General features: G+C 37.3%; 1 protein-coding gene across 1 annotated transcript in view; it reads right to left on the bottom strand.

The window, feature by feature from the left end:
* LOC113822711 (uncharacterized) overlaps positions 1-12,500 on the bottom strand; it is a 20,593-nt gene that overhangs the window by 5,365 nt on the left and 2,728 nt on the right. The window contains exons 2-8 of the mRNA XM_027375248.2: positions 12,089-12,195; positions 9,723-9,915; positions 9,172-9,369; positions 4,364-8,338; positions 4,061-4,206; positions 882-994; positions 1-53 (exon numbers count right to left, since the gene is read on the bottom strand). The exon at positions 1-53 is cut by the window's left edge and continues 47 nt beyond it. Of these exons, the coding sequence (XP_027231049.2) occupies positions 1-53; positions 882-994; positions 4,061-4,206; positions 4,364-8,338; positions 9,172-9,369; positions 9,723-9,915; positions 12,089-12,192 (4,782 nt within the window). The 5' untranslated portion in view covers positions 12,193-12,195. The remainder of the gene's footprint in view (positions 54-881; positions 995-4,060; positions 4,207-4,363; positions 8,339-9,171; positions 9,370-9,722; positions 9,916-12,088; positions 12,196-12,500) is intronic.

The following is a 12,500-nucleotide window of genomic DNA, read 5'->3' as shown; positions in this document are numbered from 1 at the left end:
GTGATCAGAAGTACTCCTGTTCAAGTCTTTCAGTTCTTGCTCCAATACTGTCACTGGAATATATAAACTGTTGAACATTGTCCATTACATTGCTTATATTCAAATACAAATCTTCCACATACAGTCCTGTATATTCTATCTACCTATCTGCATATATGTAAATAATTAAACTTATAATCATAAAATTATTACCTATATTCGCACCTAAAGACTGAGTTACCTTGACTCGGTAAATCTTTAAATGACACCCTCCAAGTGAGCTATGTGACAGCATATTAACTTTCAAAATTTGGCATTTTTTTCTATCTCTCTCGCTATGAATGGAATGTAATGAGATTACAAACTAGTAAATCTAGTATCATCTGACACCTATTATAGCCTCATGACCACCAAGAACTTGTATCTCCTATCCCCCAACTCTCTACTGGACCTGTCTGGTGCATCTGGGCAATCCATAATCCCCTTGGATCTCGTCCTCTTACCATATACTGTAATTTGCTGGCTGAGGTACTCTCCCACTATTTTAGTATTCTTGTTTTCTTTCAATTATACATATAAATTAATGTTTACCGGTTTACAAATCATCATACATGCGAGTTGCAGTTACATATTGTTTGTTTTCCCTATTTTCCTAAAACGTGAGGGGTAGATTTTTTCAACTTTGAGGTTGCTGTTCAGTAAGTATTTAACATACCAGCAAACAGCAAACATTTTGAGATGTGTAAAATCAAGCTATTCAAACATCAGAGCTTTCATAAATGCAGTCCTTTGCAGTGAAATTAAATAAACAAATAATTATACACAAATAGATAGAAAAATAAATATGTATATAGATATTATATAATAAAAAAATACCAGTAGAAAAAACAATAGACACAAACCAAGCAATGGATCCACCATAGCTGTGTGATGGAGGAGCAGCAACCATTTGGAAGTCATCACTGGACAGACATTATTTTTTGATAGTGATGACAGAGATGTATAAACACCAAACCTGTGGGACAAAGGCAATAGAAAGTTCATAAACATGCAAAGAGGTAGGTATTATATAAAACACAATGAAAACCTTTTCTGCTTATTGTGGTTCAAGAAATTTGCTACTAATTTCCTGTTTCACAATAGCAGACAATGTATTTCTACATTGTACATAATAATCATCCCCTTTTATAATAATTCCCTTTTCTTTATTGATAAATACTACACAGTCACCTGCTCTCACTCTTCTTTTTCTTTCACTCTCATTCCCTCTGGTCCTGAGATATGACACCAAAGCCAAGGAAATCCATACCGTAACTCCTAATCCTTATTACATTTTCCCCTCTTTACCCACAGTAGCCTGCAGCAAAAAGACAAATAATTTCTTTCTGCCACTGGGTGGAGAGTATGTGTACTGATTCTAGCGGCAACAGATCTACCATAGCTGTGTGATGGGCGTGTCAGTGCTGAGCTCTCTTCACTTACTGTCTAACCACCAGTACTACCAAAGGAAGTCCCTCATTGCTGCCAGCAATGAGGGACAGGTAACCTCTTCAGTATTAGCCTATACTGACTGATTGACCAGTGCCTCCAGATGACATTTAGTTCAAGTCAAGGCTGACTACCTTGTGACTCAAGGCGACATGCTCTTCCTGTCATGGCTGACTTGCTTGTGGTTTTGGAGGACAGATCATTTACATGTTACTATGATGCATGCATTACATATTCAATTTCTTATAAGGAATCATCATGCTTACACATCTCATGCCCTGGGGCACTGCCTAAGGGAGAAAAGGACATGTAATTCTCTGACTGGCTAATTGTATAATAATGGCAATATCTAGCACATAAATCATTTGCCTCCTATTCTTGAAACATGTCCTGCACAAAAAAATACTCTTGCTGTAAATAACTTTTACTTTGGTTTACATGACAAGTTTCCTTCTATAAACAATTCATATTGTCATAGGAAACATTGCCAATGTGACTGTCCTGGAATATGAAATACAATAGTGAAGCATGAAGCCATGGGAGTAGCAGCCTTGTATAAAACTCCATAGAATCTCTTTTCCATAATAAGATTTGCAAATACTGAAGAAAATTTTGCTTTTATTTCTCCATAAAACCATTTTCCATTATTTCCACACAGTGTAACACACCAAATTTATTGATATGAACTCTAATGTACATAATCACGCACCTACAGGTTTGATCTAGTAACAAAAATGAATATCATGCATCTCTGCATATGCAACATTAAAATCATGGCTTGGAAACAGTGTTTCATATGCGACACTTCAGCTGAGTCTGAAGGCCAAGTGCACCCTAAATTCTCCAGAAGCATTGGGTTAAAGGTCTCCAAGATGCGATGGTAGCGTTCTCAGCAGGTATTCTTGCTGGCTCAAATCAAAATCTCAGCTACTCTTTCACAAAGGTTAACATAAAAACACCATAAGCAGAGGGCTGCAATTTCACTGATATTACAAGTCTGTGCCAAACCTTAAATTAAACTCTGGAACTAAATGGTGGTTCACAAATGATGGAAGTTAGATTTGGGTTACTTTAAATTCAAATAGCCAGAATAATTTGATGTGACCAAAATATTATAAAGTAGCACATGAGTGGATAACTTTGACTATACATGGTCATGGTTAATCATTAAAACAAATAAATGTGCTACAAATCTAAGGTCATATAGCACTATGGTAAAGTATTGTGGTGAAGAGGGTAAAAATAAGATAAAGATTAGGACAAAATGAGTTACATGTTGAAGGTCATAGAGTGCCATATCATAGTATGGTAGCAAAAAGGGTAGTAAGGGGAGCACATAGAGTAAGGTAGGGATTAGTTAATGGGGGAAGGGGGTTCAGGGCAAAGGGCTATTAGACTGAATAGAGAGTATATTAGCATCTGAGGAAGGAAGCAGAATGCTGCATGAGAAAGAAAGGATCCATTATGAAGCAACTGACAAGTAATATGGATAGAAATAGGGGTTTGAGAAGGAGGAGAACCTGGGTAATAAGACAAGGGAACAGGGGAAGAGAGTGAAGTATCAGTATGAATGTCAGAAAGGGAAGGATCCAGAGAGGGACACTGGTATGACAGAGTGGAATCATGTGAGCACCTAGGAAGAAGCAGACAGGATAATGGGGAAAGAAGGGGGGATGGTGCGGAGGGAGGAGAAGATATAGTGTGTTGGGAGAGAGTAGGAGCATGAGAGGTAGGGGAACATGGGGAACATGAGGAGCAGGAGGATGGATGTCAGTAGTTACTTTGAATGTAGAGGAAATAGGAGTAGAGAGATTGGAGGGTGGATAAGAGAGCAATGTTCTCTTGGGTCATGTCTAGGAAGTTTTGGATGTCATCAAGAGGAGAGTTGGGTGAAGAAGTCTGAGAAATATAGATTTTCTTAGGAGGCAGAGAAGGAGTCCAAGGAGTCCAAGGAGCAGAGGAAGAGGTGAGTGTACAAGAAAATGTGGTAGGGGAAGATGGGGTGGAAAGATTAGATTGCCTGGTGTGACAAGTAAAGTGAGAAAAAGGAGGAGTATGCAATGTGAAATGGGAGAGATTGGATTATCTGGATTTAGCATGGCAATAAAATTTGACCGAGACAGAAAGGGGGTACTGGTGGAATGGTAAAAGGGGATAAAATTTGGGGGAAATGCCGAGACATCTCGAGAAGAGGGGAGAATATTGAAGTGAGGGACAGCATTGGAATAGGTAGCATGAGAAAAACCATGAAAAATCAACATGCTTCCTGTCTGGCCTCTTGTAGAGTGAGGACTAGTTTAAATCTGAGAACTTTAACTCAGACTCTAACTTGTAGCTCTTACACCTTAGAGAGTGAACAGAATAAGGGATTGGAAAAGAGAAGGAAAAGGTAAGGGGAGAAAAAAGACCATGCAACACTGGTTGATCCGAGGGTGAGGCCCGAGGTAGAAGCAATCTCAAGCACTGGGCCTCCCCATCTCCTATACACCCCCTACGATAACAATGGGCATGGGATTGGGGGGTTATCTATAGTTATATGCACTTCTTACTGTTCAAAAATAGACTCTTTCCCTCATTTTTTCCCCATACTTACTTGATATTTGGCTGAGCACACCAAACTATCAGGTGTGGAGATGATAACAACTTATCTACAAAACTGTGCTGGATAAGCATGTAACCTCCATTTCTTATAAGTTCATCTAAGGTGGCATAGGTCAACTGATGTGCTCGACAAAGAAACTGAAAGAGAGAGAGAAAAAAAAATTATGGAGAAGAGAGATAGAGATACACTCATATGGATAGTTTTAGATTCTTTCAGATTCTTTCTTACAAATTGTGAAACAATCTTTCATTTAGAATCCTTTTACTATTCACACTATAAAAAGCAACTACTTACCTTTATCTTTAACACATCACTTTCACTTGCATCCAACAAATGTATGTACTTTGAGGACTGAAAAGTTGATTTTGAAATGTCTGTCACAGCATCATCCCAAATGAGTTCAGACGGTTTAAGAAGATTAAGAAGAACCTTCTTGTTTTCTATCAATTTTCTTTGTTCTGGGATTTCTTCTCTGAAGTCCTTTACACTATCTAGGAAAGGGTACTTATCCTGTGAAAGTGGTTTGGGAAGGCAAGCTTTTGTATTATCACAACACTTTTCTTTACATTCCACTGCAACAACTTTCTTTGAAAACGGTTTATCCAGCTGCAGATTTTTTTCACTAGGATTTAACAGGTTGTTGAGCAATACCTTCTTCATACGAAGGCTTGACTTCCCTACTTCATCTTCTGGAAAAACTGTTTCTTTTCTTACTTCAGAAGGAATGGGTGTTGGCTTTTTTATGAATTCTGCCAGAGCTGCAATGCCTTTATTCAAGGTTATATTTGATTTTGAATTTAGACTATCTTGCCAAAGATTAATTTTCCTTTTAAGCTGCTGTAGTACCAGTGGTTCTCTACAAGTACTTTTTGCATTTACATATGAATTACATGTTTCAAAGATTGAACTGTTACTCTGACTATATACATCATGTGAAACAGATGACTTATTCAAATTTGAAGATGCAAAACTGTTTTTTAGGAGACACTGTTCCTTCATCGGTGCATCTGGCAATCTGTCTAAACCTGACCTAATTTTCAATGCATGATTTTCGTCAGCAACAGCTGTGGAGAGATTCTTCAGAGATGTATTAAAATTATTCAGCTCTATTGTTTCCAAACTGCAGGAAGCAAGGCATTCTTCTTGGGATGCACTAGCTTGGAAACTCTCTGGTTCTGAATGGTCCTTCTGGTTAAAGATATTAATGATCTCACTTGATTTCAATCCACTACAGCTGACTTCTCTTCTATGACTAGGACTTTCTCCTATCACAGATGACCTAGAATTACCAGGAACAGCTGCTAACCAGTTGGAAGATGAACAAGATTTAGATTCTGCTCCTAGGCCCAACAATGAAGGATCTTGCATGGGTTTCCGCTTCATTAGAGGAGGGACCAAATCAGACAACCGAGTTAAAGGAGGTAAACCTGGTAAGGGATGAATTATTGGAGCCTTATTCTTTAACTCATCCTTAATAACATCAACTAAAACCATCCTTGGGGAGGAATGTGCTGCTGCATCTGAAAAGCTGTGTTCAGGACTTGGGAACTGTTTTGCTATGGGATACTCCTTGCTGTCTGGAGGTTTACCACTGTCTATCATCTGATCTGTGGTAAAATATTCACCAGACACTGGTAGTTTTCCTGAAAGTAATATTCTAAGGTCCACTGCTACATGGTCATTATCCTGATATGGAGTAAAGTGTTGATCATCTATATACAGCTGACCAGATGGTGATTGATCTACTGGGTGGTCTAAATGCCTGTGACCTGGACTAAAGTCTTGGTTAGGGATACCAGTTTGACTTGATATAGAGTCTTTAATACAAGATGAAAAGTGATCATCATTAGCAAGCTTAGCAGGACTTTGAATTTGATCTGAAAGCACTGGATATTGAATTTGGTAAGGCCAAACATTTGCTGCCTCTGGACAAAAGTAATCTTTACGATACACAAACGTAGAATCCTTTTGTATTAATTCCTTATCAATCAAAGCAGTGTTATTTTGGAGAATATTCTGGTCACCAAATACCTTTTGGTTCTTTACACTTTCATTGCTTGCCAAATTTTGGATTTGAGAAATCTCTTGTGTAGCAATTAACGATTCATCTGATATTTGGTGCCTGGCACCTGTCCCATCTGGCACCGAGTGAAGGAACATTTCAAGAATGTACTGTTTCCCTTTCTCACTGCAGGGTGTCTTGTGAACAGTTGTCTCTGGGTCTGCTACACCTTTCCATGATACGGTTTCTGCCAATGAATCATCTCCCTCTATTACACCAGCTTCAGTTTCTCTTACAGACTTAGTTTCATGAATGGTTAAGTTCAATAACTCAGATTCACAACAGGGTGGATCTAATGGTTCATTTCCATGATAGGATAGATCTAGTGGCTTGTTTCCATGAAGAAATAGGTCATTTGATTCAGTTGTAATATCTTGAATTGCATCTTCAATACACTGCATACTTTTAACTGGAAAATCATCTTGCCCTGCTTCTCTCAAAATGTTAGAATAAGCAGTTTCAGAACTGGTAGATAATTCCACTAATTCAGGATTACTGGATGGTGTACTGGCATCACCAATTATGTTTTGAGATGTGTCTCTTCTTACCTGATCTGTGGTTGCAATTTCTGGGAATTGCCTTGAATGAAGTGATTTTTTGTACTTATGTTTTATATTTCTAAATATGTTTGAATAGCATGAAGTTTGTGGTGTATTCAAGAGGTTTCCTTTTGGGCTTTCTGACAAGTCAATGATTCGAGGCTTTTTGCTTGGGCTTTGCAACATCTGCAGGGACTTTTCTGTGCATTCTGATTTACGCTTTTTGGCAAATTTGGTGTTGATGAATTCTCTGAAGTTATCTAAAGCATCCTTTACATTGCTTTTGCTATCTTTTTCCATCTCTTTATCTCTGTGATTTTCAGTTCCATCCTCTTCATTTTGCTGTGTATTCCCTTGATCTTTATCTTTTTCTTCATTTTCGTAGGGAGGAGCAGAAGTTGTAGGCCTAGGGGAGGCAAGACTATTTTTCTCTGACACCGCAGATGTTCTCTCCTGAATATTGTGAAGTCCCTCTTTTGTCCTAATACTGCTGTCAGAATAATCAAGATCATTTTTGTCACTATGCCTACTTCTTGGTGCACAGAATTCCTCAATTCCTTGAAAAATTCCTTTCTCTTCCTCTGATTTTGCTTCGCCTTTTTCTTTTGACCCTTTCTTTGGATCATCAGATGATGTAAATTTCTTAAGAGTGCCCTTGAGAATACTCTTAACAGAACTATTTGTCTTCTTGGCATCAGAGATCTGAAGTTTGCAAGAAAGTTCTGAAGATGCAATAAGGTCGGGTGTGACAGTCTTCAAGGCTTTGTCTAATTCCCCCTTGAAACTCCTCTTCAGCATGCTTGGCTTAATTATATCGGGTCTTTTTTTGTCTTTGGAACTAAAGATCAAGTTCAGTTTTTTTGTGTCTAGTAAGCTCTTCTTGTCAAAAGCCTTTTCTGACTTCTGTGGAAATTTTCCTTGGGATTTCCCAGAGTTGTCCACTTCTTCCTTGATTTCAATGTTGATTAGATTGAGATCTTTTGGCCATAATTCAGTCTTAATGGCAGACTTAAGTAAGGATTCAACTGTTTTGACTTTCTCTTCCTCATTTTTCCTAATTTTTTCCATCACGTCACTTTTACTTGCTTTTTGTTTGATGTTGACCTCTTGGTGGACTTTTTGTGAGCTGTCTGACTTTTTTTCTGGACTCGCCCTACTCTTTTCATCTTTCTCTTGCTGGTTATATTTTTCCCCTTTCTCTATTTTCTGTTGTGATGCTTTACTTCCTTGCTCATTTTCTTCTTCTCTTCTCGGTTTGCTTTTTTGATCTTCATCATTTTCCTTCTCATTCTTCCTCTCTTTCCTATGTTTGTCATAATGAGCAGTTTTTATATGTCTGTCTTCTCTTTTATCTTTTGTCCTGTCCTTGTCTCGCTCTTTATCTCGTTTCCTGCTCTCTTTTGGTCCGTGTTCATGATTCCACTTACCTCTGCCACCACTTGAATATGGGTCATGCATTTCTTTCTTCCTCCTTTCTCTGTCCACCTTCTCATCTGTCTCGGTTTCATGAGCAGTGTCCACCAGGTCATTGGTGTCTCTTGAGTGGTCCGTCTTCCTTGATTTTATGTTGTTTTTGTCATCATGGTGTCCTCTACTGTCCTTCTTTGGTTGTTCCTTGTCTGTTTTCTTCTCCTTGATCAAAGAAGGTGTTGATGAAGACAGATTCATCTGAAAATTAAATAAAGTTCAGTGAGGATAAAATGTACTCCAATGATTATGCCAAAAAACTACTATCATTTTACAAAATGACAGTGGTATGTGTGGAAAGGGAGGGAGAACAAGAGTATGAATGAACAGGTGAATGAAGCAAGAACACAAAATAATTAAAAGCAAAAAGAAAATGGAAAAGAAAAAGAAAAGAAAATAGAACAAAATGTAGAGACATCTTTGTTACATATTCTTACAAGTACTTTATTATACCTTTACTTATTTTCCTATTATAATATCTCAACCCATTAACGCCGGTATGTTTTGATGTAGAAAATAAAAGATTCTGGGCAGCTACAAAATCGGCGGGTGGAGCTGCCCCGGACTCTGTCCACCCACCGGCCGCGGCCTGCTGCTGCGTTAGAGCGCGAGCCCCAATACAGCGTCACACTGGCGGAACGTCCGGCAACGTTTATTTTTCGGGTGTCTCATATGTGGGACACCTGTCGTTAGTGGGTTAATTCTCTGATACAGTGAAATGTACTTAGGAATGCTAAAATTCATTCATATGTGTGTCAGGTTATTCTTGTACAGACTTGCTCAATAGTTCTTAGTCTTTGTCTCAAATAAAAAGTGAAAGAAAATTTCTGACATGAAATTTTAATACACAACTGAAAAACATCTAGACTAAACTTTGCTGAAACACTTCAAATAACACTTGTTTATCATTTGCATTTGATTCAGTGTTTTACATACAATGTTGTATTACTATATAGCACTCAAATATTTTATCAAGTTGCATGAAAAACAGAAGGAAAACTACGGAAATACATTTTCCTTCACTAGCTATTTACCTGAGACATAACCTGCAGATAATGTTTCTTATGCTGCTTCATGGCCTTCTTTGGAGAAATCTTGGAAATCATCAGCATGTAGAGGAAGGGATGGTATTCCTCAGGAGGTTCCCACATCCCTAGCCTCATAGTCTCCTTACAGCGGGGAATTAACGTAATTTCCGTGTCCTTTGGTATCACAGCCAGTATGATTCGGGCCTTCAGTTCAGGAGAATAAAATTCATCTTGAGTTACTGAAGTTTATACAGAGAATACCATATATATATAAAAGGGCCAAAAAAAAAAAAGAAAAAAAGGTGCACTATCACATTTTCAGAGTAATTATATTTTTTTGTCTTGGTAAAGAAAAAGGTAAATGTTACTTTGCAATTCTCTATCCAGTTTCTAATAATAATCATGATTAACTTTAACATGATTAACCTCATTAATCTCTAAAATCATTCTAGATTTTTTACAAACAAAGAAACAAAAAGACATAACATCAAATGTTAGTTCTAAGAAATAAATACCACAAAAAATTGTACAAACACATCTAGTTATGAATTACATACCTTGTTGAACTGATTCAACTCTTTCGTCAACTGAAGAAACTCTGGCGTGGATGAAGTGATGGTGAAGATCGATACATACTTGTCCTTGATCTTTGTATATGAATCCTGGCTCAAGACTGTGGGCTCGGACTCCAACACTTTACTCCAGAGGTCAGAATATTCAGTTATATAGGTCATTTTCAGGTTCCAACCGCTGAGAAAGATGATGAGAAACATGATGATATAAAAAAACTTCAAGAAAATTTTTAAACTATTACAGGAAAACATTACAGACCCTGAAAATGCGTCATAAATACTAAGGCCTATTTCTCAACTTAATCCTTGAACTTCAACTTTCCTTATCTATTTTTTTTCACCTGGCATTTCTTACTAAGCATATAAAAAGTCTATGATATAAAAAAAAATGTGAGTTACATCCTTTGACAATGCTTTTTGTTCACAAAAAAATTTAATAGACATTTTAACTTAACAGTGTGCTAACCAGAGCATTAACCTCAGGTTTTTCTCTCTTGAATTCATTTACATCTTAATGTCCAAGATTTTGATGTTTTGATATACACTTCTGTGTGTAATTTTGTATATGTGATGTGAAAAAAAAGGATTTACGACAAGAGTGCTTACCTTACTTGTTTTTGACAATCTTAAAAATATCAAGAAATGTGGGTAATTCTTTATGGTATGGATGCACTCCCCAGAGACTTATGTCCCCAACTCCACATCACAAAATTTATACAACAATCTAAGTTGCTGTAATTGAGCATGCCCTTTGTACACTGCCTGAAGGGAGGATGATGGGGCGGCTCTGCCACAACCCTCCCTGGGAAACATTATCTTCACCTCATATGCCCAGAAAGACAGAGCTGAATCTCGGGAGAACCAAATGGACTTAAGCTGTAAGCAGCACTATCTGTGATCTCTTTTCTTTACTTGTGGCATTAATGGTTCATGTCTGCAGGTCATTTCTCATCCCAAATGTCCTTCTGCAACATCATCAGTCATTCTTTACAGTACAGACACACTCATCTAATTCCAAATCACAAAATTCATTCAACAATCTATGTAACCATGACTGGGTGTGCCCAACTGCACAATGGGAAGGCACATGGGAGACTCTGCCACTCATGGGAAAGAGCTCTCGGAGAAAACTCTCACCATTATAAACAGATATTGCGAATATCTTTTGTTTGATACCTTTAAATTGATTACCCATAAAATTCAAATGGTATCTGAAGCCATTTATATATATATATATATATACTTATTTGTAGTGGCACAAATACATATCTTCATGATATAATACTACCGTATATGTGTATACATTTTTTTCTATGCAGCAAACAACTCGTTATCAATATAAGTGTTTGATATGAAACTCAAAGTGGGTGACTGCTGGTAGCCATTACACAAATACCCGCACTTCTATGTAAAAGAGCAGATTTACTGATAATCGGATTGACTTATGCATCTGGCAGTGTGTCTTCTGTGCAAGCACTGTAGATTTGGATTAAACTTTAATCTGGATTTTACTTTTATGACACATACAGAAAATGCCCTATGTCCCCAACTTTATGTCACAAAATTTATTCATTAATCTAAATTGCTGTAACTGGGTGTGTCCTTTGGGCACTGCCCGAGGGGAGGGTTGATGGTGGGCTCTGCCCACCAACACCTGCTGGGAGATATTGTCTTCACCTTGGTATGCACAGCAAGATAAGAGCTGAAACCCAGAAACACCAAGTGGACTTTAACTGAGGGTGCTTAACCACTTGACACCATGCCATACCCACTGTGTGTATAATCTAGTAATTGTTTTTATATACAGATAGCTCCACAAGTACCAAGTCTCCAATGAGCCAATTACGAGAACTACCTGTCTCACCTGTTTACCCTTTTCCTTGATTTTCGATAATATTTCCTAGAATTTAATACTGCTGTTAGTAATAATAGCAATACAGTAATTATAATGCTTATAATAAAAATAACAGTGTTGATATTGATAGCATTAGTAAAAAGAGTTTTCCCACTATTTCAAAGAAAGGTGAAGTCACAAGATCTAGTAATTGACTCCTCTGTGGCTAAGCACTGGCAGAGCCATCTATGTACTGAAACATTTAGCAAAACAATACTAAAGTGAATGCAACATTTTCCCATCGACATTGGGTTAATAAGCACCAAGAGTCCAAATTTAGCCTAATAATTCATTTATTGCTAATTCTAAATAATCAATTGAAAATATCAAAAATCTTTCCTAGATTATAGATTATTTGATCTAAAATCCCACAAAATCATTACTCATGAACTAAAACAAGCTGTAAAACATTATTTGCATTTATCATTACCAAGCTAATGCAAAAAAAATTACTCACATGGGGGGCAAGTAGCTGTTGTTGGTAGTCCATATTGTCGCTTGGCCAATATCTCTCATACCAACCAACAGCTGCCCCCTCCATATATGCCGGAATTTATCCATTTTCTGAAAAGTAAAAGTAAATTGGAAAAAAAAATTCAAACATCTTGTCAGACAATGCAATGGACTTAAACATAATATGGGAATAAATAATGTGAGTGTGTGCCTTTGTACTCAATCATGTCTTTGAGCCTTTTTAGGTATAAATATGCACAGATTCATATCTGTCAGCAGTAATATTTGCATATCTAAAGGTACATAAAATATGTCAAACTCATATCAAAGGCCTTAATATGTACTCCTCACAAACAGACTGAAAACCAGTCAATAACCCTAAAAAGGAAAGAAAGAAGAATGAACATAAATGAATG

This window comes from Penaeus vannamei, chromosome 22 (genome assembly GCF_042767895.1).
Source record: "Penaeus vannamei isolate JL-2024 chromosome 22, ASM4276789v1, whole genome shotgun sequence".
NCBI classification, from domain to species: Eukaryota; Metazoa; Arthropoda; class Malacostraca; order Decapoda; family Penaeidae; genus Penaeus; species Penaeus vannamei.
Note: the sequence above shows the minus strand (reverse complement) of the source record. Positions and strands in the feature narration are given on the sequence as shown.